Source organism: Coregonus clupeaformis, chromosome 34 (genome assembly GCF_020615455.1).
Source record: "Coregonus clupeaformis isolate EN_2021a chromosome 34, ASM2061545v1, whole genome shotgun sequence".
In the NCBI taxonomy this organism is placed as follows: domain Eukaryota; kingdom Metazoa; phylum Chordata; class Actinopteri; order Salmoniformes; family Salmonidae; genus Coregonus; species Coregonus clupeaformis.
The window spans coordinates 888,466-913,591 of record NC_059225.1 but is presented as its reverse complement, the minus strand read 5'-3'; the positions used below and the strand labels follow the sequence as shown (position 1 = coordinate 913,591).

The window sequence follows — 25,126 nt, the reverse complement described above, 5'->3', positions numbered from 1 at the left end:
TGAGATAGCTTCATAGCCAGTGACAAAAACACATTGACTGAGTCAGGATAGGTCTTGGGGAGGTTGCTAGCTACAGCGACTACTCTGGGGTGGCTGGCAGTCAAATGCTGGCTGACAGTAGCAGCCATAGTACAAACACCTGAGAGAACAGTCAGCCACAGTGTATACACCTGAGAGAGAGTCTGACAGAGGACTGGAAACACAAGATCTGCTTGCTACAGTACTGAGTGTTGCTAGGAGATCTCTGTGAAAGTAATGCGTCATCACACTACTAAAGTCAGTAGAATTCCACTAATACACTACATGACCAAAAGTATGTGGACACATGCTCGTCGAACATCTCATTCCAAAATCATGGAGTTGGTCCCCACTTTGCTGCTATAACAGCCTCCACTCTTTTGGGAAGGCTTTCCACTAGATGATGGAACATTGCTGCGAGGAATTGCTTTCATTCAGCCACAAGAGGATTAGTGAGGTCAGGCACTGATGTTGGGCGATTAGGCCTGGTTCGCAGTCGGTGTTCCAATTCATCCCAAAGGTGTTCGATGGGGTTGAGGTCAGGGCTCTGTGCAGGCCAGTCAAGTTCTTCCACACCGATCTCGACAAACCATTTCTATATGGACCTTGCTTTGTGCACGGGGCATTGTCATGCTGAAACAGGAAAGGGCCTTCCCCAAACTGTTACAAGAAAGTTGGAAGCACAGAATCGTCTAGAATGTCATTGTATGCTGTAGCGTTAAGAATTCCATTCACTGGAACTAAGGGGCCTAGCCCGAACCATGAAAAACAGCCCCTCCTCCACCAAACTTTACAGTTGGCACTATGCATTCGGGGAAGATGCGTTCTCCTGGCATCCGCCAAACCCAGATTCGTCCATTGGACTGCCAGATGGTGAAGCGTGATTGATCACTCCAGAGAATGCGTTTCTACTGCTCCAGAGTCCAATGGTGGCGAGCTTTACACCACTCCAGCCGACGTTTGCCATTGTGCATGGTGAACTTAGGCTTGTGTGCGGCTGCTCGGCCATGGAAACCCATTTCATGAAGCTCCCGACGAACAGTTCTTGTGCTGACGTTGCTTCCAAAGCAGTTTGGAACTCAGTAGTGAATGCCAATGTTTGTCTATGGAGATTGCATGGCTGTGTGATCGATTTTATACACCTGTCAGCAACGGGTGTGGCTGAAATAGCCAAATCCACTAATTTGAAGATACTTTGTATATATAGTGTAGTTGAAGATGCTATTTGGGATAAGTTCCTTTTCTTTTTATAAGTGCCTCAGATCAATACAGGAGAGGATCCTGGTAGCAAACAGGGATTGCTGGCGGATAGAGACATTTTTTGACGTGAGTTAGAGTTTTGTTTCGAATAGTCAAACTTCTCAAACACATCATTAGTCATACTTAGGACAAGATCTTCAGAATCCTCAGCTGACGGTAGTCACAATATTTTAGCTAGTGGGGAAGAGGCATCAACAGAGACATCAGAGGAAATTGAATGTCAGATCACTGTACCCTTCATCTTACCCTGTAAAGATCTGCAGCTTTGGGTCAACTTAGTGTTACCATACTGACCAATGCTCTCTTCCTCCTAAGAGGCCTATCTTACACTAGGATCTTCTGACATTCTACCATATCTAAAAACATGGCCTGCCTATTTCTGTTGGAAGAACAACCAAGTAGGCCTACAGGCAGCACTCAACTAAAATGCCAAGTGTGACAAGTCAGGATGACATAGATAATGCCACTGACATGTGTGACTGTGTGTGCATATGAGTGAATGTGTGAATGTATGTGTGTGCGTGTGGGCGTGCGAGCATGCCTGTGTGTGTGTGTGTGTTACTGACCGTGATGGCAGGTCCAGCGAAGGCCAGGCTGAGCAGCATGAGCAGGGGGATAATCTCATGGGTGGGCTCTATGTAGGGCAGGCTGAGGCTGCGGTCGTGGCAGCTGTACCCCGAGCGGACTGGCTTGAACATGTCTGTCAGCTCCAGGAAGTACAGACTCACCACCGACGACACCAGGATGGGGAGCTGCCCACGGGTGAACAAACAAACAAACAAGCACATAAACAGAGAGGCAAAACAACAAACATGATATGTCAGAATCATTGTGTGGTTCGATTCACTCGTTACTCTGATTCCACTGGAGACGATGGATTCTGAGTCAATATCTCAGTTTCAGAGACCTGATGAAGGGGAAGTTGTCAAATCATAACTATGGGATGTCAACCAACTTTCAACACAATGAAAGTGTGAAAAACACTAAATTAATGTTAATGAATCCTAGTTAGAAAGCTAATTCATAATTTGGAAAACAACAACATTGATTGCTGTCACAAGTCAGACATTCAAATGTTGGGAATTACACAGGTTGCTCTAGTGAACTCTTAGTGGTTGGTTCCTAGTCTCTAGTATTAGACAGATGGGTTACCTCCCACAGTGTCCCAATGGTCTGGGATTTCAAAGACTAGTTGGTTCTAGGAACTACTGGAGCAAAATTGGCACCAGTAGAACATGCATTAAAAGAGCTAGCTCTTCGATGTGGTGTAGTCTTGCAGGCTATGATAGGATGCATCACTGAACTGATTTCACATCGACTTGTCACAGTTTAGTTCTGTCCCTTATCTTCAGCCAAGTAATTATGTCTTAAGTGCTCAGGGAGCATGGGCTCCCAAAGACGAAAGTCCCCTTTTTACACAATATTACATTCCACACCAACTCCTACAGCAGAAAGGAAATAGGTTTGCGACCTACTAGGAGAAAATCTCATGAGGAAAAAGGTATCACCTGATAAAGCCAAATAAATGACGATGATAAATCCAATTGGGATCTAATAGTGTACCCACAGATATGTTAGGTCTGAGATGGGTTGATATTAGCCTCGTACAAACCCAAGCTTACATTCTGCTTTGCTAACGAGAACGCAGCTGTCAGGATGGATCAGGCTAGGTTGATATACAGTTGAAGTCGGAAGTTTACATACACCTTAGCCAAATACATTTAAACTCAGTTTTTCACAATTCCTGACATTTAATCTTAGCAAAAATTCCCTGTTTTAGGTCAGTTAGGATCACCACTTTATTTGAAGAATGTAAAATGTCAGAATAATACTAGAGAGAATGATTTATTTCAGCTTTTATTTATTTCATCTCATTCCCAGAGGGTCAGAAGTTTACATACACTCAATTAGTATTTGGTAGCATTGCCTTTAAATTGTTTAACTTGGGTCAAACGTTTCGGGTAGCCTTCCACAAGCTTCCCACAATAAGTTGGGTGAATTTTGGCCCATTCCTCCTGACAGAGCTGGTGTAACTGAGTCAGGTTTGTAGGCCTCCTTGCTCGCACACACTTTTTCAGATCTGCCCACACATTTTCTATAGGATAGAGGTCAGGGCTTTGTGATCGCCACTCCAATACCTTGACTTTGTTGTCCTTAAGCCATTTTGCCACAATTTTGGAAGTATGCTTGGGGTCATTGTCCATTTGGAAGACCCATTTGCGACCAAGCTTTAACTTCCTGACTGATGTCTTGAGGTGTTGCTTCAATATATCCACATAATTTTCCTTCCTCATGATGCCATCTATTTTGTGAAGTGCACCAGTCCCTCCTGCAGCAAAGCACCCCCACAGCATGATGCTGCCACCCCCGTGCTTCACGGTTGGGATGGTGTTCTTCGGCTTGCAAGCAACCCACTTTTTCCTCCAAACATAACGATGGTCATTATGGCCAGAGGATATTTCTCCAAAAAGTACGATCTTTGTCCCCATATGCAGTTGCAAACCGTAGTCTGGCTTTTTTATGGCGGTTTTGGATCAGTGGCTTCTTCCTTGCTGAGCGGCCTTTCAGGTTATGTCGATATAGGACTCGTTTTACTGTGGATTTAGATACTTTTGTACCTGTTTCCTCCAGCATCTTCACAAGGTCCTTTGCTGTTGTTCTGGGATTGATTTGCACTTTTCGCACCAAAGTACGTTCATCTCTAGGAGACAGAACGCGTCTCCTTCCTGAGCAGTATGACAGCTGCGTGGTCCCATGGTGTTTATACTTGCGTACTATTGTTTGTACAGATGAATGTAGTACCTTCAGGCATTTGGTAATTGCTCCCAAGGATGAACCAGACTTGTGGAGGTCTACCATTTTTTTTCTGAGGTCTTGGCTGATTTCTTTTGATTTTCCCATGTGTCAAGCAAAGAGGCACTGAGTTTGAAGGTAGGCCTTGAAATACATCCACAGGTACACCTCCAATTGACTCAAATGATGTCAATTAGCCTATCAGAAGCTTCTAAAGCCATGACATAATTTTCTGGAATTTTCCAAGCTGTTTAAAGGCACAGTCAACTTAGTGTATGTAAACTTCTGACCCACTGGAATTGTGATACAGTGAATTATAAGTGAAAGAATATGTCTGTAAACAATTATTGGAAAAATTACTTATGTCATGCACAAAGTAGATGTCCTAACCGACTTGCCAAAACTATAGTTCATTAACAAGAAATTTGTGGAGTGGTTGAAAAATGAGTTTTAATGACTCCAACCTAAGTGTATGTAAACTTCCGACTTCAACTGTACCTAGTTGGTAGCACTGCAGTGTAATGTTGGCTGGACATCCAATGCAATTAATATACAGAGTGGACCATGAATGTAATTTTAGCATGTACATGTCAATGTGTACCATTGAAAGACTGTAAGACTTTCAGTCCAGTAAATAAGTTTCATGCGAAGCCAGATACATGTGTAATTGAATGTAAAGTTGGTAGCTCTCTGGGATGCAGTGCTGTACAGCATGTGGTCTGTGTTTGGCCTTGGGCATCCATGCTGATGCAGTAATTCCACATTCAGCTCTTAAACAGCCAGCTAGTGTTAAAAGGAGGCTGTGACAGAGTACCCCGCTGCTAGAGGAACAGAAGGACGTCTTCTTGATGTTGGCGTGTTAAAGTGACTCCACAAAATTACAGGCCTCTCTCATCTTTTTAAGTGGGAGAACTTGCACAATTGGTGGCTGACTAAATACTTTTTTCCCCACTGTATCTATCTATCTATCTATCTATCTATCTATCTATCTATCTATCTATCTATCTATCTATCTATCTATCTATCTATCTATCTATCTATCTATCTATCTATCTATCTATCTATCTATCTATGGGGAAAAAAAGTATTTAGTCAGCCACCAATTGTGCATGTTCTCCCACTTAAAAAGATGAGAGAGGCCTGTAATTTTCATCATAGGTACACGTCAACTATGACAGACAAAATGAGGAAAAAAATCCAGAAAATCACATTGTAGGATTTTTAATGAATTTATTTGCAAATTATGGTGGAAAATAAGTATTTGGTCAATAACAAAAGTTTCTCAATACTTTGTTATATACCCTTTGTTGGCAATGACACAGGTCAAACGTTTTCTGTAAGTCTTCACAAGGTTTTCACACACTGTTGCTGGTATTTTGGCCCATTCCTCCATGCAGATCTCCTCTAGAGCAGTGATGTTTTGGGGCTGTCGCTGGGCAACACAGACTTTCAACTCCCTCCAAAGATGTTCTATGGGGGTTGAGATCTGGAGACTGGCTAGGCCACTCCAGGACCTTGAAATGCTTCTTACGAAGCCACTCCTTCGTTGCCCGGGCGGTGTGTTTGGGATCATTGTCATGCTGAAAGACCCAGCCACGTTTCATCTTCAATGCCCTTGCTGATGGAAGGAGGTTTTCACTCAAAATCTCACGATACATGCCCCCATTCATTCTTTCCTTTACACGGATCAGTCGTCCTGGTCCCTTTGCAGAAAAACAGCCCCAAAGCATGATGTTTCCACCCCCATGCTTCACAGTAGGTATGGTGTTCTTTGGATGCAACTCAGCATTCTTTGTCCTCCAAACACGACTGAGTTGAGTTTTTACCAAAAAAGTTCTATTTTGGTTTCATCTGACCATATGACATTCTCCCAATCCTCTTCTGGATCATCCAAATGCACTCTAGCAAACTTCAGACGGGCCTGGACATGTACTGGCTTAAGCAGGGGGACACGTCTGGCACTGCAGGATTTGAGTCCCTGGTGGCGTAGTGTGTTACTGATGGTAGGCTTTGTTACTTTGGTCCCAGCTCTCTGCAGGTCATTCACTAGGTCCCCCCCGTGTGGTTCTGGGATTTTGCTCACCGTTCTTGTGATCATTTTGACCCCACGGGGTGAGATCTTGCGTGGAGCCCCAGATCGAGGGAGATTATCAGTGGTCATGTATGTCTTCCATTTCCTAATAATTGCTCCCACAGTTGATTTCTTCAAACCAAGCTGCTTACCTATTGCAGATTCAGTCTTCCCAGCCTGGTGCAGGTCTACAATTTTGTTTCTGGTGTCCTTTGACAGCTCTTTGGTCTTGGCCATAGTGGAGTTTGGAGTGTGACTGTTTGAGGTTGTGGACAGGTGTCTTTTATACTGATAACAAGTTCAAACAGGTGCCATTAATACAGGTAACGAGTGGAGGACAGAGGAGCCTCTTAAAGAATAAGTTACAGGTCTGTGAGAGCCAGAAATCTTGCTTGTTTGTAGGTGACCAAATACTTATTTTCCACCATAATTTGCAAATAAATTCATTAAAAATCCTACAATGTGATTTTCTGGATTTTTTTTCTCAATTTGTCTGTCATAGTTGACGTGTACCTATGATGAAAATTACAGGCCTCTCTCATCTTTTTAAGTGGGAGAACTTGCACAATTGGTGGCTGACTAAATACTTTTTTCCCCACTGTATCTATCTATCTATCTATCTATCTATCTATCTATCTATCTATCTATCTATCTATCTATCTATCTATCTATCTATCTATCTATCTATCTATCTATCTATCTATCTATCTATCTATCTATCTATCTATCTATCTATCTATCTATCTGTCTGTCTGTCTGTCTGTCTGTCTGTCTGTCTGTCTGTCTGTCTGTCTGTCTGTCTGTCTGTCTGTCTGTCTGTCTTTCTGTCTGTCTGTCTGTCACATCTGCAGTGCCTTCCATACATTAAAAACTGTCCAGCCAGTATTTTTCACTTGACCAGCAATCTTTAAATATTTATGTCAGGGATATGTAATGACTGAGCTTGTTAGCCCATTACAAGACATTGATAGGGAAGGAAATCTTTCAACCATTTTAATTGGAAAACATGAGTTTGAATAAGGGAACTGGAGGTATGATGACCTCAGCATAGTCAAGCCTGGCCAAACACACATTAATGCACGCACGCACACGCTCACACACACACACACACACACTGCTCCCTTGTGCTGCCATGTTCAGCTAGGATAAATATAGGTCAGTGGTACCGTGCCACCTCTCTCTCCAAAAGAGAAACTATGCAGAATCTGTCAGGAGGCAGAAGCTCACTTCAGTTCATCTCTAGCCATTGCCAGTTTGATATTTACTGTACTAAGGCACATCCCAAAAGGCACTGTATTCCATATAAAGTGCATTACTTTTGACCAGAGCCCATATGGCAATTTACACAGAGGACATAAGTAAATCGTCTCCCGAGTGGCGCAGTGGTCTAAGGCACTGCGTCGCAGTGCTAGCTGTGCCACTAGAGATCCTGGTTCGTATCCAGGCTCTGTCGTAGCCGGCCGCGACCGGGAGACCCATGGGGCGGCGCACAATTGGCCCAGGGTAGGGGAGGGATTGGCCGGCAGGGATATAGCTCAGTTGGTAGAGCATGGCGTTTGCAACGCCAGGGTTGTGGGTTCGATTCACACGGGGGGCCAGTATGAAAAATGAAAAATAATGTATGCACTCACTAACTGTAAGTCGCTCTGGATAAGAGCGTCTGCTAAATGACTAAAAATGTTAAAAAAATAAAAATAAAGTACATTGTTAGAAAAGTGTGTAATATTTCTTTACCAATTTCCTTTACAATTTCACAAGCTTAATCATCTAGCATCGTTTCCAAGGTTTATATCAGTTCCCATTTGACTAGAGCTAGCTGATTATCATGTAGAGTTTAGGCCTACACTTTCTCTTCCAATTATAAAAACGATCTACCAAATATTTTCATTTTAAAATGTTGATTACTTCTCCTTGCCATTATCATTCACCTGATGATGAGACAAGATGTGAAATATGGTCTTTGGGTTGTCGGTTTGCATGGGAGGCGGTCCCTGGTGTAAAAGCATATGCTATCTTGCTGACTAGCGTCGCTAGCATGACTAGCTAGCTAGCTTTAATGATGATACCAGTTAGTTGTGGATGCGCAAAATCAAGCTAATCCTACTGAACTCATGTAGTGGCTTTTGATGTTTTTGTTGTTTGTTTTTTGCTTAATGACATTGCAAATATCATCTGTTTGCATTTCACTATGTGGTAATCTGGTTTTAGCATGAGAATAATGACTGAAGTCCCAAATTCCCGTGAGATACTGCAAGAATTTGTGGACTCACGGATACGGATCCAAAGAACTAAAAGATCCGGTCCTGGATTAGGAGCCACTTCCTAATCTAAACGAGCAAAGTAGTACATCTTTAGTAGAAGGGCCTAGAGGAGAACCCTCGAAAACTCTCACATGGGATTTATTCATGTGCATTAGTCTTTCTAAAAACATACATAATTAGACTGCAACATTTACAATTTATAAACACCAGGTGCATGCAGTCTAATGAACATGAATATGCTGGTCACACAAACAGTCCTATTTCCGTCCATTATCTTGCCACTGCCAGACAAGACTGTACCTCTAATCTCACTCTGCTTAAACCCAGATCCAGTGATTACAGAAATGAAAGGCAGGGAAGTGACAGATGAAGTTTAATAATGAATGGCTAGAAATGGAAAGTGGACTGGTTGGTTGGTTGGTTGGCTGGTGTGCTATTTATAGCATGTAGCAGCAGGGGTTGGACCCAAAATTATTTTTACATCGTTTAGTTCTGAACAGAACCATTATTTTTTTCATTCTGTTACACTGTTCCGACCTGCAAAATAATGTTCTGAACCAAAAAAAGTACTGATTTATATTGTTCCTTTCTGTTCCTTTTAAACCTCTGATTATTATTTATTTTTTCACATTTAGCTTGACATTAAATTACTTCACCAATCAGCGTGGCTAGAGCAGCTCTGACCGGGCAAGCTATAGTTTGTATGCGTGGTGTAGGGTGTTAGATGCGACTGAAATTTGCGGGTGGGGAAAGAGCGAGAGAGGGTGGAGGAGGAGACTTGGCTTGAAGCGCTGGGCATATTGTTATGACATGCATTATACTTAATTAGGCCCACAGAATTATACCTACGGAGGAGTTGCTTCTATGGAGGAACTTTGAATGTATTTGAACTTCCGAGAGTTGGCTTAATGTCGGACCAGAGCTAGCTAGCTAACAAGCTTGTGTGTGCAGAGCGACAACAGAATAAAAACCACGTCTTAGCTTTTAGTAATTAATAAATCCAATGTGAAACGTGATAACTATAGTAGCCTTAACTAGCACTGAAAAAGTTTATCCATTCTTATCTAATTAAAAATCTCTCCCTAATTTCTGAATCACGTGTGTAACGTCAGTAGGCTACAGTAGCCTATGCTTTGGAGGGGTAGGGGCAGGTAGCCTACACACGCACACACACACTGGAAAAAATATTTTCTGCTGGTAGGCTGACACTGGAATAAGTTTCCAAGTGACTGAGTGAGGGCTTTTCATAGGCGCTTTGTTGCGTTTTTTTTGTGGGACTGAAAAAAATGCCCGGAACGTAAAATAACATTATTAACCGGTTCCCATGCTTTTAAAATAACGGTTCTGTTGCAGATCACGTTCATTCCCGGTTCTGATTCTGTTCCTTGAAGAATTTTGCTATTTTGCTATTTTTGGTTCTGTTCCCTGAACCTGTTCCAAACCCTGTGTAGCAGCACAGACTAAAGGCATCATCTCACAAGGCAGCGAAGGTGTCTTTCTGAGGATGATGGAGGCTTGATGAGTGTCTTACTGTACACATACAGTACATACAGCCCTATAAGACTGTTATAAGACTGTAATTCAACCAAGCATGGGTGTCTTGCACACACACATTTAAGTCTTACACATATAGCCCTATACGCGTGTCATTACAGCCCTATAAGACTGTCATTACAAAAATAATAATAATAATCAAACCATAGGAACCAGTTGAGAGGAAACAGGTGTTCTGTTCCAAAAAAACAAATAAGCATACCACTCAGAATGTATATCCAATCCATGACTTCATACTGAGTGGTATGGTGTGTATGTTTGTGTGGACATTGGAAACAAAGCCAGTGAATCAGAGACATGAGGTGGTCAATATTGCCTGCATGTGAGATGTGTGTTGTGGTGCAGCCATGTGGTTTCTCCTTCTCCAGTAGTGCTGTAAAGTTAGCTGTCAGGGGCAGTGGGATGGTTTCTCCACGTGCGCTTTAAGGGCATTAACCAAAAAGAAGATCTTATGAATGAATGAATTAACAAACGGATAAACAAATGAATAAGAGAATGAACAAATATGACACTTCTTTGCAACTCACTCTGTGCATGCATTGCAACATCAACATGTAGCCTAGGTATGCCTAATGCCCTGCTCATGATCTATATTTCAAGAGCTATGTATTCCCCAGCATGAGCCCCACTGGCTCCATTCTCCACTGTAGCGGGTGATGCCCCTGCCCCATTGGCCTATATATGCTCCAGTTTCCTGCTAGACCAAAGGGGAGAAGTAAACTGGCTTTCCAGTCAGAGAACATTGGTAAGGGTCCAAAAGATGACAGATTTTTACTACAGTACATACAGTACAAAACAGAACAGTGCAGTGCAAAATAGAATAGTGCAGTACAGTGCAGTGCATAACAGTGCAGTACAGTACAGTACAGTACAGTACAGTACAGTGCAGTACAGTGCAGTACAGTGCAGTATAGAACAGAACAGTGCAGTACAGTGCAGTCCAGAACAGTGCAGAACAGTGTCGAACAGTGCAGTACAGTGCATAATAGTGCAGAACAGTGCAGTACAGTACACTCCATGTGTTTGATCCATCCTTTGAACATAACGTTTTCCCCTGTTTTATCTCGGGTTTTCACTACACTGTGTGCTCAAATTGGTTCCACTAGAGACACAAGCCTCAGGCAAGACAAACTCTACAAGGCCACTTTAACACAGAACCAATGGTTCTTAATATAATCAAGAAGCAAGGTTCTTTAAAAGTAAAGCCATGGTTAAGATACAGGACGCTCCTCATAAGAACTACTCCCTTAAAACGGCCTATTGGCTGTTCTGGCTCGGACAAGGGTTACTTGTCCAAGGCCTACTTACTGCCCCTGACATGGTGATGTAGGTTGTGTAGTTTAAATATCCAGAGACGTCACATGAAAGATGCATGTCCCGTTGGTGTGGAGAAGAGATGCTGAACTGGCTGAACTGCGATGGAAGACTGTGTAAAAAAATCCTAGATATACAGTAATATGGTATTTGGCAGCCAGGCTTCATAGGAGATATGATTCGGTTGAATTGAGCTGAGCTGACTCCTGAGTCCTTAATGTTCAGTGTCTGATAGAGTCATATATGCTACTTAATGCCTACCACAGATTTCAAGATTTCCACACACACACACACACACACATACGCACGCACACACACATACACATACACACATAAACACACACACGCGCGCACACACACACACAAACACACATAAACACACACACACACACATAAACACACACACACACACACACACACATAAACACACACAAGCACATGCGCATACGCGCACACACATACACACACACGCGCACACACACACACACACACACACATGCACACAGTAAATGTGCATGCTTGTGAGTGATATCTCTGTTTCAACATATTGTGCATAGTGAATCTTGTGGTGCTTGCATCCAGAGAACATCAACAACGTGTTCGATCATGTGTATTGAAACCAAACATTAATACCAATCAATATATGTAATTCATACAAATCATGTATATAACTTGAAATTGAACTGCTTGCATTTATTTTTCCACAACTGCAATAGCCTATTATCATTATTCATATGATTTACCTATTTCTTTGTTTCTTATTGTTTGATATTTCGTTGCAGCCCTCCCATTTATGCAACATACTTTTTTTTTTTTGTGTGTGTATGAAAATATGTGAAAAAAATGTTTTACAGGTGTTTATAGTCATGATTAATGTCACTATCCTCTTATTCTCTGAGTCAGCCCAGACAGTCTTCAAAAAGAGAGAATCAACCTACCTCAACGAAATAGAAGCAGGGCAGCAAGCTGACGCTGTCCTTCGTCATATTTCCTTTTTCTCTTTCACTTGAAGACATGATTGGTCCCCCGGTTCTCGATACAATTATGAAATAATAGCGGTAACCTGCTGTAAGATAGTCAAATGTCCAATACTGCTGTCACGCCTGCGTGCCAATATCATACGCGCACGACTGCCGCTCGCTCCATTCCGAAGTATACGGTGGATGAAGAGTGCGGGTTGCCGCCACAGTCGGCATGCGCCTCACAAGACTCTCTGAAAAAGACACAGAATCTCCTAACCTGATTTTGAGAAAGTATCCTCGTTGCTAAGATCAAAAGCACATCCTTTGCATCTCTTGATAAGGACTTCGCATACACTTGGGCCGCACGAGCAGTCAACGAGTAAAGTCCTTGGCAGGCTGCTATGACATCAGCAGTGCTCTCCTGTTTTACACTCTGGCGCTTGAGGGAAATGCGCAGGCGCACTTCGGAACGCATGCATTCACAAACATGAACAGACAGCATTTTAATTAGCTCAGCAGTAAAACAGTTAGAGTATACAGTAGATTTCGACCTGTCTGTCTATTCGGCTTATGTATCCAGTAGCTTCCAAATGTCAACATGAATCAATCAATTTCTACTGCAAATGTCTTCTAGCAATATCAATCGACAGGGCCATTGCTAGCCTTTTGGGGGCCCTAAGCGAGATTTGGTTGCCCCCCATTTTAGTGGCCCCCTCTCTTTAAGGCAGGGAGAAGAATTTACTTTTAAAGTGAAATTCCTGCAATTCTGTACATTTTTCCATGGGGCGGAGAAACATTTAAACAGTTTTATGGCAAAAGATTCCATGGAATTCTACTAATTTTGCCATGGGGCAGAGAGACATTTTTTGCTAATTTCCCGCAATTCTACACATTTTGCCATGACTTTTGGCATGATATGTGAGAATGAGAGTGACTAACAAAATCAATGGAGGCCTGCTGGAGTTCAGGTTCCCTGGGCACGTGCCCTGCATGCCTGGTCGGTATTCGGCCATGATAACTATAAGTTTAGGTAGCTGGCTAGACTAACTTACCTATTTAAACATTTTTATGTAATCTGTAGCCTAATAAACTGCATGGTTTCCCGAGTCGTAGTGGAAGGACCACACACCATATTATCGTGTGATTCCAAGTTTACTTCGATATAATGGTTATTATATCAATATTTGTGCATAAAGTCATTTCCACTGCTATTTCTCACATAATTAATTTGACAGACAGAAAAAGATCCCACCATGTCGAACGGACCAATTATTTGTCGGCATTTATACAATTGTACCAAAACTTCCTTATTCCATCACAGCAGTCGTCTTATTTATTTTTTTATACGGAATGACTTTACTGGCATAAAAACTGTGGATGGAAACGTGGTTAGTGACTGACAAGAGACAAATTGCTGATGCACAACCAAATTTCGAACTTGTACCTTGTGTATTCTACTATTCTAACTCTCAACTGTAAGTTGAGACCCCAACTGAGTTCCAAAAAATGAAAAGGGGGTTGGGGGCCCCCTAGCGGCCTGGGGTCCTAAGGTACCACTTATGTTGCTTATGCCTGGAGCCAGCCCTGCCTATTGATCCTGGCTGGATAGATAGCTGCTTGATGTGACTGTGGTTCAAGTGTAGCAATATTGGGCAGCACAAAGGGTGTAAAAACGTTATAGTCTCATCGAAGATATAGGCTATCTATTACTGGCATTGATACAGAGTGGGTGTAATTAATAAGATTCCCATTGGTGAGTTAAATATGGTTACCACCGTGTGTCTTCATAGCACTCAGGGAGGAGAGGCCAAAAATAATTAATTAACAAAATCTTCCTCTTTTCAACTATCTTCTGACCCTTTTATAATAATAATAATAATAATATGCCATTTAGCAGACGCTTTTATCCAAAGCGATTTACAGTCATGCGTGCATACATTTTTGTGTATGGGTGGTCTCGGGGATCGAACCCACTACCTTGGCGTTACAAGCGCCGTGCTCTACCAGCTGAGCTACAGAGGACCTTTTCACATCCTCTGTTTGCTTTTTTCATTTTTCAAATATCCATTAATTGGGCCTACAGTCAGAAGATAAGAACGATCAAAATCTGTTTAAATAGACCTACATTTAGAAAACAAGACACTTGCGGTAATTCAGCACCATTAATGTGGACAGCGACAGGAGTCTGAATTACGAAGTTCAGAACAACATGACAGTGGACAGCGACCATCTAAGGCGCAGAGACTCCCCATTATTATAGCCTATGTTTACATATTAGTCACTCTAAATGTAGGCTACCTGGAAGCTTATGTCACTCTAGTATCTGACTAGTAAACGGACGCCATGCCTAGTGAGGAACCTATATTCCTGAATAGGACACATTTTACTAGGAGAAAGAGTTAGAAGTGTTGGGGGATGAGACGATAGCAACAGTGGTGTAAACTAGCCTTCACCTCCATGACATTACAGCAAAAAGACTGACCTGAGTTGCACATGCGCACTAGCGCATCAGCTGCATCTACCAAGGTAATTGACAACATACCGGAGACACTGAAAGTATTGAAATGAATTAGTTATTTTCACCAGAAGGGACCTCGGAAATTCGTAGAACACTTAATGTACATTCAAGAAGCAAACGTCCGTAGAGATACAAACATATGAATCACGTCTGTCTGTTTATTTATCACGTTCAGACTTCTGAAGCTGTTGAGTCGCTAAAACTCCTTGAGCTGTCCAAGGTAGGACTTTTCCCATTTATCCCGTCAGCACTGCAGAGACTGTCACAGTTGTCGCAGGGTAGATGTTCAGTCGTAACTGCTCTGCATTTTGTTAGGCTACCGTTCGTGCAGAGAATGAGAAAATACAGCAATGCACCACGTATGATAGCCTATGGCTCTATGCTTCCTAAGGACGTGTGGTGGTGTGCATCGAGGAGGAAAGCTAAGAAAACGTTCGAATAAGTTAGCTGTCAAAACATCTATATCAGTAGAGTCTCAGAGTATTGCCATTTTGAAATTAGGCTCAATGTACTACATACGTTGTTACAGTGTTATGACTATCCGTCTTGTTACAGTTTCAGGTACTCTGATCATTATTGTGTTGTAGGCTAGGCTACTGTACCCATGGATCCCTGATACAATCTTCAGCCTACACTGCACAGTGCACAGTAAAACATTGATGATGCAATTCATCTGTAGCAGTTTATAGACGTATTTGAATATTCTCTTAAAGGGGCAATCAGCAGTTGCTACATCCATTTTTGGACTTAAATTAAATATGTACCCATTGATTATTGAAGAATATAACTTATACATGGCATGAGTTTAGTTCAACTGTCATACCCCATCAAAACCCAATATAGAAGCTTGTTTTACTCCAATATTTGCAAACCAATACTATATAGCCTTAAAACATGATTAAAACTATAATTTTGATATCATGGATGGTCAGTCCTTGCATCCATAGGTCTGTCTATGAATTTGAGAGTGGTTACATTTGAAGGGTTTCATTTCAAATCACTGTATATCCATTTTCAAAAATGTTAGTACATTAGCTTCTATTTTTTAAATAAATCATTAAAGAGAAATGTTTTTTCACTATCTAATCATGGCATAGGGTTGTTCAATGACAGACATGTATTTGTTTAAAATGTATCACTTGATGGTTTCATTACAGAGAGAGAAATAATCATGTTTTTTGCTAAATGCTATATATTCGCCTCACTCTCAGATAAATAAGTAGTACTAATAGGTTTTACACAGTCAAATGTAACACATATCTACTTTATGAAGAAATAAATGTACAAATGATACATTTGTGACATCAATACAGTATACAGTGCCTTCAGAAAGTATTCATACCCCTTGATTTATTCCACATTTTGTTGTGTTACAGCCTGAATTCAAAATTGATGAAATAAAATTTTTTCTCCCCCATCTACACACAATAATCAATAATGACGAAGTGAAAACATATTTAAAATTTTTGTTCTTTCTTTACATTTACTGAAAATGAAATACAGAAATATTTCATTTACATAAGTATTCACACCTCTGAGTCAATACTTTGTAGAAGCACCTTTGGCAGCGATTACAGCTGTGAGTCTTTCTGGGTAAGTCTCTAAGAGCTTTCCACACCTGGATTGTGCATAATTTGCCCATTATTCTTTAATAAAAATCTTCATGCTCTGTCAAATTGGTTGGTAGACAACAATTTTCAGGTCTTGCCATAGATTTTCAAGTAGACTTAAGTCAAAACTGTGACTCAGCCACTCAGGAACATTCACTGTTTTCTTGGTAAGCAACTCCAGTGTAGATTTGGCCTTTGTGTTTTAGGTTATTGTCCTGCTGAAATATGAATTCATCTCCCAGTGTCTGGTGGAAAGCAGACTGAACCAGGTTTTCCTATAGGATTTTGCCTCAGTTTAGCTCTATTCTGTTTACTTTTTATCCTGAAAACTCCACAGTCCTTAACAATTACAAGCATACCCATAAAACATGATACAGACACCACTATTCTTGAAAATATGGAGAGTGGTACTTAGTGATATGTTGAATTGGATTTGCCAATTTTTTTCCAGAATTACTTTAGTGCCTTGTTGCAAACAGGATGCATGTTTTGGAATATTTTTATTCTGTACAGGCTTCCTTCTTTTCACTCTGTCAATTAGGTTAGTATTGTGGAGTAACTACAATGTTGTTGATACATCCTCAGTTTTCTCCTATCACAGCCATTAAATTATGTAACTTTGGCCTCATGGTGAAATCCCTGAGCAGTTTCCTTCCTCTCCGGCAACTGAGTTAGGAAGGATGCCTGTATCTTTGCAGTGACCATGCTCAAATGTCAGCATTTTTTTGTTGTTGACCCATCTACCAAGGTGCCCTTCTTTGTGAGGCATTGGAAAACCTCCCTGGTCTTTGTGGTTGAATCTGTGTTTGAAATTCACTGCTCGACTGAGGGGCCTTACAGATAATTGTATGTGTGGGGTACAGAAATGAGGTAGTCATTAACATTTACATTTACATTTTAGTCATTTAGCAGACGCTCTTATCCAGAGCGACTTACAGGAGCAATTAGGGTTAAGTGCCTTGCTCAAGGGCACATCGACAGATTTTTCACCTAGTTGGCTCGGGGATTAGAACCAGCGACCTTTCGGTTACTGGCACAACGCTCTTAACCACTAAGCTACCTGTAACATTATTCAACCCCCATAAATAATGTTAAACACTATTATTACATGCAACTTATTATGTGACTTGTTAAGCACATTTTTTATCCTGAACTTATTTAGGCTTACCATAACAAAGGGGTTGAATACTTATTGACTCAAGACATTTCAGCTTTTCATTTATAATGAATATAAAAAATATATACAGTGCCTTCCGAAAGAATTCAAACCCCTTGACTTCTTCCACATTTTTTTACGTTACAGCCTTATTCTAAAATGGATTAAATCAATCTGCACACAATAACCAATCATGACGAAGCAAAAACAGGTTTTCAGAATTTTTGCACATTTATAAAAAATAAAACACGGAAATATCACATTTACATAAGTATTCAGACCCTTTACTCAGTAATTTGTTGAAGCACCTTTGGCAGCGATTACAGACTTGAGTCTTCTTGGGTATGAAGCTACAATCTACAAACCTGCATTTGGGGAGTTTTTCCCGTTGTTCTTTGCAGATCCTCTCAAGCTCTGTCAGGTTGGATGGGGAGCATCGCTGCACAGCTATTTTCAGGTCTTTCCAGAGATGTTCGATCGGGTTCAAGTCCGGGCTCTGGCTGGGCCACTCAAGGACATTCAGAGACTTGTCCCGAAGCCACACCTGCGTTGTCTTGGCTGTGTGCTTAGGGTCATTGTCCTGTTGGAAGGTGAACCTTCACCCAATTCTGAGGTCCTGAGCGCTCTGGAGCAGGTTTTCATCAAGGATCACTCTGTACTTTGCTTCATTCATCTTTCCCTCAAGCCTGACTAGTCTCCGAGTCCCTGCTGCTTAAAAACATCCCCACAGCATGATGCTACCACCACCATGCCTCACCGTAGGGATAGTGCTAGGTTTCCTCCTGACGTGACGCTGGGCATTCTGGCCAACGAGTTCAATCTTGGTTTCATCAGACTAGAGAATCTTGATTCTCATGGTCTGAGAGTCTTTAGGTGACTTTTGGCAAACTCCAAGCAGGCTGTCATGTGCCTTTTACTGAGGAGTGGCTTCCGTCTGGCCACTGTACCATAAAGGCCGGATGGTTGGAGTGCTGCAGAGATGGTTGTCCTTCTGGAAGGTTCTCCCATCTCCCCAGAGGAACTCTGGAGCTCTGTCAGAGTGACCATAGGGTTCTTGGTCACCGCCCTGACCAAGGCCCTTCTTCCCCGATTGCTCAGTTTGTCCTGGTGGCCAGCTCTAGGAAGAGTCTTGATGGTTCCAAACTTCTTCCATTGAAGAATTATGGAGGCCACTATGTTCTTGGGGACCTCCAATTCTGCAGAAATGTTTTGGTCCCCATATCTGTGCCTCGACACAATCCCGTCTCGGAGCTCTATGGACAATTCCTTTGACCTCATGGCTTGGTTTTTGCTCTGACGTGCACTGTAAAATGTGGGATCTTATATAAACAGGTATGTGCCTTTCCAAATCATGTCCAATCAAATGAATTTACCACAGATGGACTCCAATCAAGTTGTAGAAACATCTTAAGGATGATCAATGGAAACAGGATGCACCTGAGCTACATTTTAAGTCTCATAGCAAAGTGTCTGAATACTTATGTAAAAAAGGTTTTTCTGTTATTATTTTTTATAAATTAGCTAAAATTTCTAAAAACCTGTTTTCTCTTTGTTATTATGGGGTATTGTGTGTAGATTGATGAGACAAAAATAATAATTTAATCCATTTTAGAATAAGGCTGTAACTTTCCAAATGCACTGTAAATAAGAAAAACTAAGTTCCACTTTAACATTATGGGGTATTGTGTGTAAGCCATTGACCAAAAAATCAAATAAATGTTAAATTCAGGCTGTAACACAACAAAATGCGGAAGAAGTCAAGGGGTGTGAATACTTTCTGAAGGCACTGTATACAGTATATATTTTTATATAAAATAATTAAATACAGTACTGTGAGATCTGTATGTAAAACATTTCCATTTTATATTTTAGTCATTTAGCAGATGCTCTTATCCAGAGTGACTTACAGTAAGTGTATGCATTATAAGATATCTAGGTGAGACAATCACATATCACAGTGAAATATACATAATACAAACATTCCATTCCAGCTAAACAATGGATATAGCGTTTTGCAGGGGCACAACTTTGGTTTTAGATGTGGGGGGGACATAATATATATATATTTTTTTTATGCAGTCGGATAAACACTCCAAACAGCCTACCCGGCCGCTGGGAGGCATCCGCATGGTCCTAAAGCACACTGTTGCCTCATTTTGTATCACATTTCAATGATACAACTGGGGGGGACAAAAATGCAATGAAAGTTGAAATACACTCTTAATGTTTCATGCCTAATCCCTTATATTTTTACCGAAACAAAGGCAGGGAAAACGCTTTGTTATTGTTTCTACTGCTGATTGCTATTTTAAGGTTTAGACAGTTAATATATCTTCATATTTGACCCACAATACTTTTTCCTGACACAAGGTGAACATAACAAATATGCCTAAGAATGATCAGTTCAGCCTAGAAGGCACTGTGTGTGTAGAGATAGCTACTGATAATGTACTTTCATGACACAATGGAATAAGACCCTTATACTGTATCTCAAACACGATGGGAAAAAAAACTATGCTAGATCTAGGAGTTGTAGAATCTCTAGAGATTGAGATAACTTTCTACCTAAAGCTAGGTGATAAAACACAGGAGATTAATGATCTGGGTACCGTGGAAATTGATTAAAGACTGCCACAAGCTGAGATACAGAAGCTCTTGAGGTAGATGGAAACACCATAATAACTCAAGGCTAAAATGTACAGCTCTCTGGTGAGGTGAGAGAGACTGTTTTGTGTCCCAAATTGAACCCTTTTCCCAGGCTTCTCATGACAAAAATGCATATGATTGAATACAATACAATACAATACAATACAATACAATAGTAATCTTGCTCAAAATGGAATTCTTCCTCAGAGAACCAGACAAAAGTTGTGTCTTAGGAGAACATTATTTTCCCATCTTGACCTTTCCTATAGTACATAGCATTTGAAACCGGGGTACACCACACACCCACTCTGTCTGCATTAGTAGTGCACTGCAAAAAAAAACAGTCTGCTCACATATTGTTCCAGGGCTGGTCAGGGCCTGGTTTATTTTGGGAAACCAGGCCCTGGTCTGGTCTGATCTCGTTTGGTGTGATCTGGTCTGGTCTGATGTACTTAGCTTTTGCCTTCTGAAATAAAAGACAAGTAAAGAATCTCTCCTCTTTAAAGAGCAGGGTTTGGCCCACCACATACAGTAGAAGCAGAATATGTTTAAACCATGAGGAGACAGTTGATAAGAATAGCATAGTTATGGAAGGGTCCTGGAATAGACTGAATCACAATGATTCCCCATCTCATTCTGTGCTGGTAATTACTGGAGTATGTATTCTGCTGTGGAATTAGAATCAGGTCTCTGCTTTTAGATGCACCATGCTTGTCTGCTTGGTTAATATGCATAACATCACAGACGATATCGAGATGCATGCTGCACACTAAACCACAGGGCCAAGGTTAAAAATGTAGTGCCCCAGAGGCAAAGCACAGTGATTCACTTTAAGTTTGTTGGACTTGAATCCATCCTCAATTGGTCGAAAATGGTCAGTGTTATTTTGTTATGTTTAATTTTCCATTTGCTCATTCAATTCACATCACTCATATGAAGGTGCTTTATACCTGTAACAATTGTAGCCTGATTGTGTAAGTAGAACCTGTTTCCTTGAGCTACTAAACCAAACAAATACATTTCTCTCTCTCTCTCTCTCTCTCTCTCTCTCTCTCTCTCTCTCTCTCTCTCTCTCTCTCTCTCTCTCTCTCTCATGAGAAGTTGAACACAAGGTTATTCACTGAAATATGTTGTACATCAAAACTGGGCCCTGTATATGACAGATAGTTTTTACCTATCTTCCCAATGCCCCCTTGTGGTAATGAATATGATAGCAATGTATAGCCTGCTGCTAAGGGACAGAATAATGTGTGATCCTGTCAAAAACTCATATAGAGAATCAACAACACATCCTATAAACCTATGGCAAACATTTAGAATGAGTACATTGGGGGGGATCAGCACTTCTACTCTGAGTTGTTTTATGAATATGGCCCCAGGTTTCTAAAGGAGGAAAACCTTTTGATTTCTATGATGGTAGAGAAAACATGTCAAAGATTGGTTACAGGCTCCATCTAGTGGTTGACTGTAGATGTTGTAAGTAAAGGTTTAGACGCCATACATTTTTTTGAATGGAAATCTAATTAGTGTCCCTGTTTATACCATTTTACAGTTAATGCCACATTTTGGTGTACAGAAACATGCCTGCAGTCGCAGAAAGATGGGAGCCAAGAGATAAGCGGAAATTCTTCACTTACCTGCTTGTGGAGGTAAGATGTAATTATTATGGAGAATTGTTCCCTTTACTGAAAAAAAACACATGAATTCCACATGTTAACATGTGATCTTGTGTGATCTCATGTGATCACATATGATTTTATGTGAAGTTAATGTGATAACATGTGACAACATGTGAAGCAACATGCAACATGTGATAACATGAAACTACACATTTCACATGTAAAATCATGAAAATGTGTTTTTGGAACATTTCACATGTGACATTTCACATATGAAATCATGTGAAACCATGTGTTTTTGTAATACTTCACATTTGTGAAATTTCACATGTGAAATCATGTGCAAGTGAAATTTCACATGTGAAATCATGCATAAATGTGTTTTTGTATCACTTTACATGAGATATTGTGGGGATTCGATTATCTGGCACAGGTTGCCCCAGTGGGAGGAGGGAGGAGTTTGCACCGGGTGAAAAGTGATTGCATTAGGTTTGGAACCGGGCTGCCCCCCGGGCATTTCATTTCTCAATTTGTATTTATTTTAGCCATATTCCACTCAGTAACAATTACCATTGTTTTCCAGAGAGTCTTGGGTTCCATAAAATCAATAAAAACATACACATCACATAAAAGTTTACTCTAAAAGCACACCATACACATAAGCATATACACAGCATACCCATTAGCACACATGCAAAAGCACAGCTAAAATCACAGTTAGAGCAAGGTGAGCCAGGTTCCCCGTTCAAAGCCCATGGCGAAGTCGGCTCAAAACAAAAGTGACGTAGGTTAAGCACGTGAAGTAACAAGTTGAATTCTGTGTTTTCACATGCAAAAGTGATTGCTTTTGATAAAAATGCTTTACCTGCCTTCCCAATGAAAAGTAGTTTGAAATTTCTAACATAGATTTTATGGAAAATATGTTGTATGTTTCTGTATGATGCACCATGCTGCCTTGTTGACAACATGACCGAGCGGCGCCGATTACTGTTCGATATGAGAAGGGTGCTCCTCCCTTACCACTTTTTCCCGTTAACATCACGGGCCATAGCCGGGTGCACTCAGGTTAATAGAACTCCTTCTATATTTTCACATATTTAGTTTCATGTTATCACACGTTGCTTTACATTTTGTCACATGTTATCACATTAACTTAACATTAACATGTGAAACACATGATCATGTGAAATTCATGTTGTTTTTCCATAAGGGTAAGGACCATGTTAGGATTTTTGTAAGATGTTCTCAAGACATTTGTTTACCAGTCGTCAGGAAGTCACGTGATGGTCCCAGATGGTCCCAAACCATTATAAGTAAAATAATGAAATGGTATTGAGTTTTAAAGTAAGTGGTACGCTGTTCATCTAAATTATGACTCCACCTGGGATTTGAACACACAACCTCTGGATTCAAGGTGTGCTGATCTTTCTGCTGTTCTGCAAAGTCTGTAGCATTCCTCTACACATTCATTACCTATAATACATCTCTGCACATAGCTAAAGAGTGCCATCTGCACTGCTATTTTAGTCAGGACTTAATCGGACTATTCTCTCATCATTGATTTCCTTTACATATTTTAGCAATTTAAGGGGTTTCTGTATAGTTGTCTAAATTTGGCATATTATTCTGTTTCAATGTTACTCCTGAATCACAAATACAAATATAATAGTTATTTTTGAGTGTATTTTTAACCAAGCTGACATTTACTTTGAAGTCAAAAGTGTATGAATACAGGTGAAACCAGCCATTGACACAGACATGGTAGCATAGCAGAAATATCGGAATGCCGTGAACCAAGAGGTTGTAACTTGTGAGTTCAAAGCCCAGGTGAGGACGCATTGAATAATAAGTACTGTATAAATAAACATACACAATGTAGTCATGTATGTCAAAGTGTGTCAAATGTGTAGAATGAAAAAACTCTGTTAAAAGCACTGTGTGTATCATAATGACTCATTTATGCCACGTGAGGTGTTCCAAAAACACATGAATTCACATTTGAAATGTCACGTGAAATGTTCCAAAAACACATATTTTGTGTTGTGAAATCATGTGGTTTTTCTGTCAGGGTTATACTGTTCAAACTGTTCATACAGTTTATTTTCTGTTAATTGGAGCATCTGTAAATCTAAATTAATTCTTAACAACTTCAGCTCCATTGTGAAAATATTTCCTCTTCATTTAATTTCCTGTACCCTTAGGAAACACTGAACACAATAAACACAATGATGTAGCCTTACACTTCTCAGTATTACTCAGAAATGTTACTCATCTCTGCACATATTTATGAGAGAGAACGAGGAGACGGGATATGTGAAGATGTCACATCAAATGAACTGAGCTGGCTCTGTGGGTTATTAACGCTGTGCTTTTCACCTGCAGAATAGGTAAGGCTGTTTAATCACCACTCTATTAGTATCGCATGTTCTCTGAAAGAACATCATCACCATCATCATCATAATTGGACACCACCAAAACCATCGGCCTAATCGTTTCACATTAGGTGTGAAATGAACCTGCTCCTTCTCTCTTCTCCTCCTCTCTATTTGCCAATAGTGTGAGCAATTATAGCCCACTTTGGCGTCCTCACAAATGATTGAGAACCAACACAAACAGATCTTTGCTAACAAAACCCACTTAAATATCATCATGTTTACTGAGAGAAAAGTCCTATTGTGTACACCAAAGTTCCTCTGTAAGTTTAAATGAAAGATATCACAGTTATGCACCAGTATCTATGAATTCAGTGAATCTTACTTCATCTATGCATCTTTACCATGCATCTACTGTGCTTGGCATCTATAAATAGATCTGTGTATGTGTTTCAGTTACTCCCCACTCAGAAAATATAACATCCCAATACATATGAATTATGTGCATGACATGCAAGGTTCCTGTCCATAATTTGCCTATACTGTATAATGCCACACATGTATAATGTCATTTTAATGAAATAAGGAGGCAAAGAAAGCATCAGTGAGAAATGGCTCCGCCGTGTGAGGAGATGTGAGTGTACTGTAGACCGCTGGGTAAAGACAGCCCACATACATATGCTGGGAGTAGGAGACTGACATTTTTACATTTTTACATTTTAGTCATTTAGCAGACGCTCTTATCCAGAGCGACTTACAGTTAGTGAGTGCATACATTTTCATACTGACGTGCTGCAGTACCTACTGGGCCAACCAGGCATGTGCTATGAGGGGTTTAGGGGCTACTGAAGGCGTTGAGTTGTTCCTGTGTTCCTCTGAGGGGTTAGGCTGGGGATGTGGGGGTGAGAAGTGAACTGAAGGTCATTGTCAACTCAAAGATAGACCCACTCTTCTGTAGCACAAGCCTTGTTG

General features: G+C 40.7%; 2 protein-coding genes across 2 annotated transcripts in view; one reads left to right on the top strand and one right to left on the bottom strand.

Moving 5' to 3' along the window:
• LOC121549913 (2-lysophosphatidate phosphatase PLPPR4) overlaps positions 1 to 12,649 on the bottom strand; it is a 35,864-nt gene extending 23,215 nt beyond the window's left edge. Inside the window, exons 1-2 of the mRNA XM_041861887.2 lie at positions 12,210 to 12,649; positions 1,845 to 2,030 (exon numbers count right to left, since the gene is read on the bottom strand). Of these exons, the coding sequence (XP_041717821.1) occupies positions 1,845 to 2,030; positions 12,210 to 12,287 (264 nt within the window). The 5' untranslated portion in view covers positions 12,288 to 12,649. The remainder of the gene's footprint in view (positions 1 to 1,844; positions 2,031 to 12,209) is intronic.
• Positions 12,650 to 14,804: 2,155 nt separating this feature from the next.
• plppr5b (phospholipid phosphatase related 5b) overlaps positions 14,805 to 25,126 on the top strand; it is a 137,855-nt gene continuing 127,533 nt past the window's right edge. Inside the window, exons 1-2 of the mRNA XM_041861885.2 lie at positions 14,805 to 14,971; positions 21,716 to 21,812. Coding sequence (XP_041717819.1) covers positions 21,744 to 21,812 — 69 coding nt within the window. The 5' untranslated portion in view covers positions 14,805 to 14,971; positions 21,716 to 21,743. The remainder of the gene's footprint in view (positions 14,972 to 21,715; positions 21,813 to 25,126) is intronic.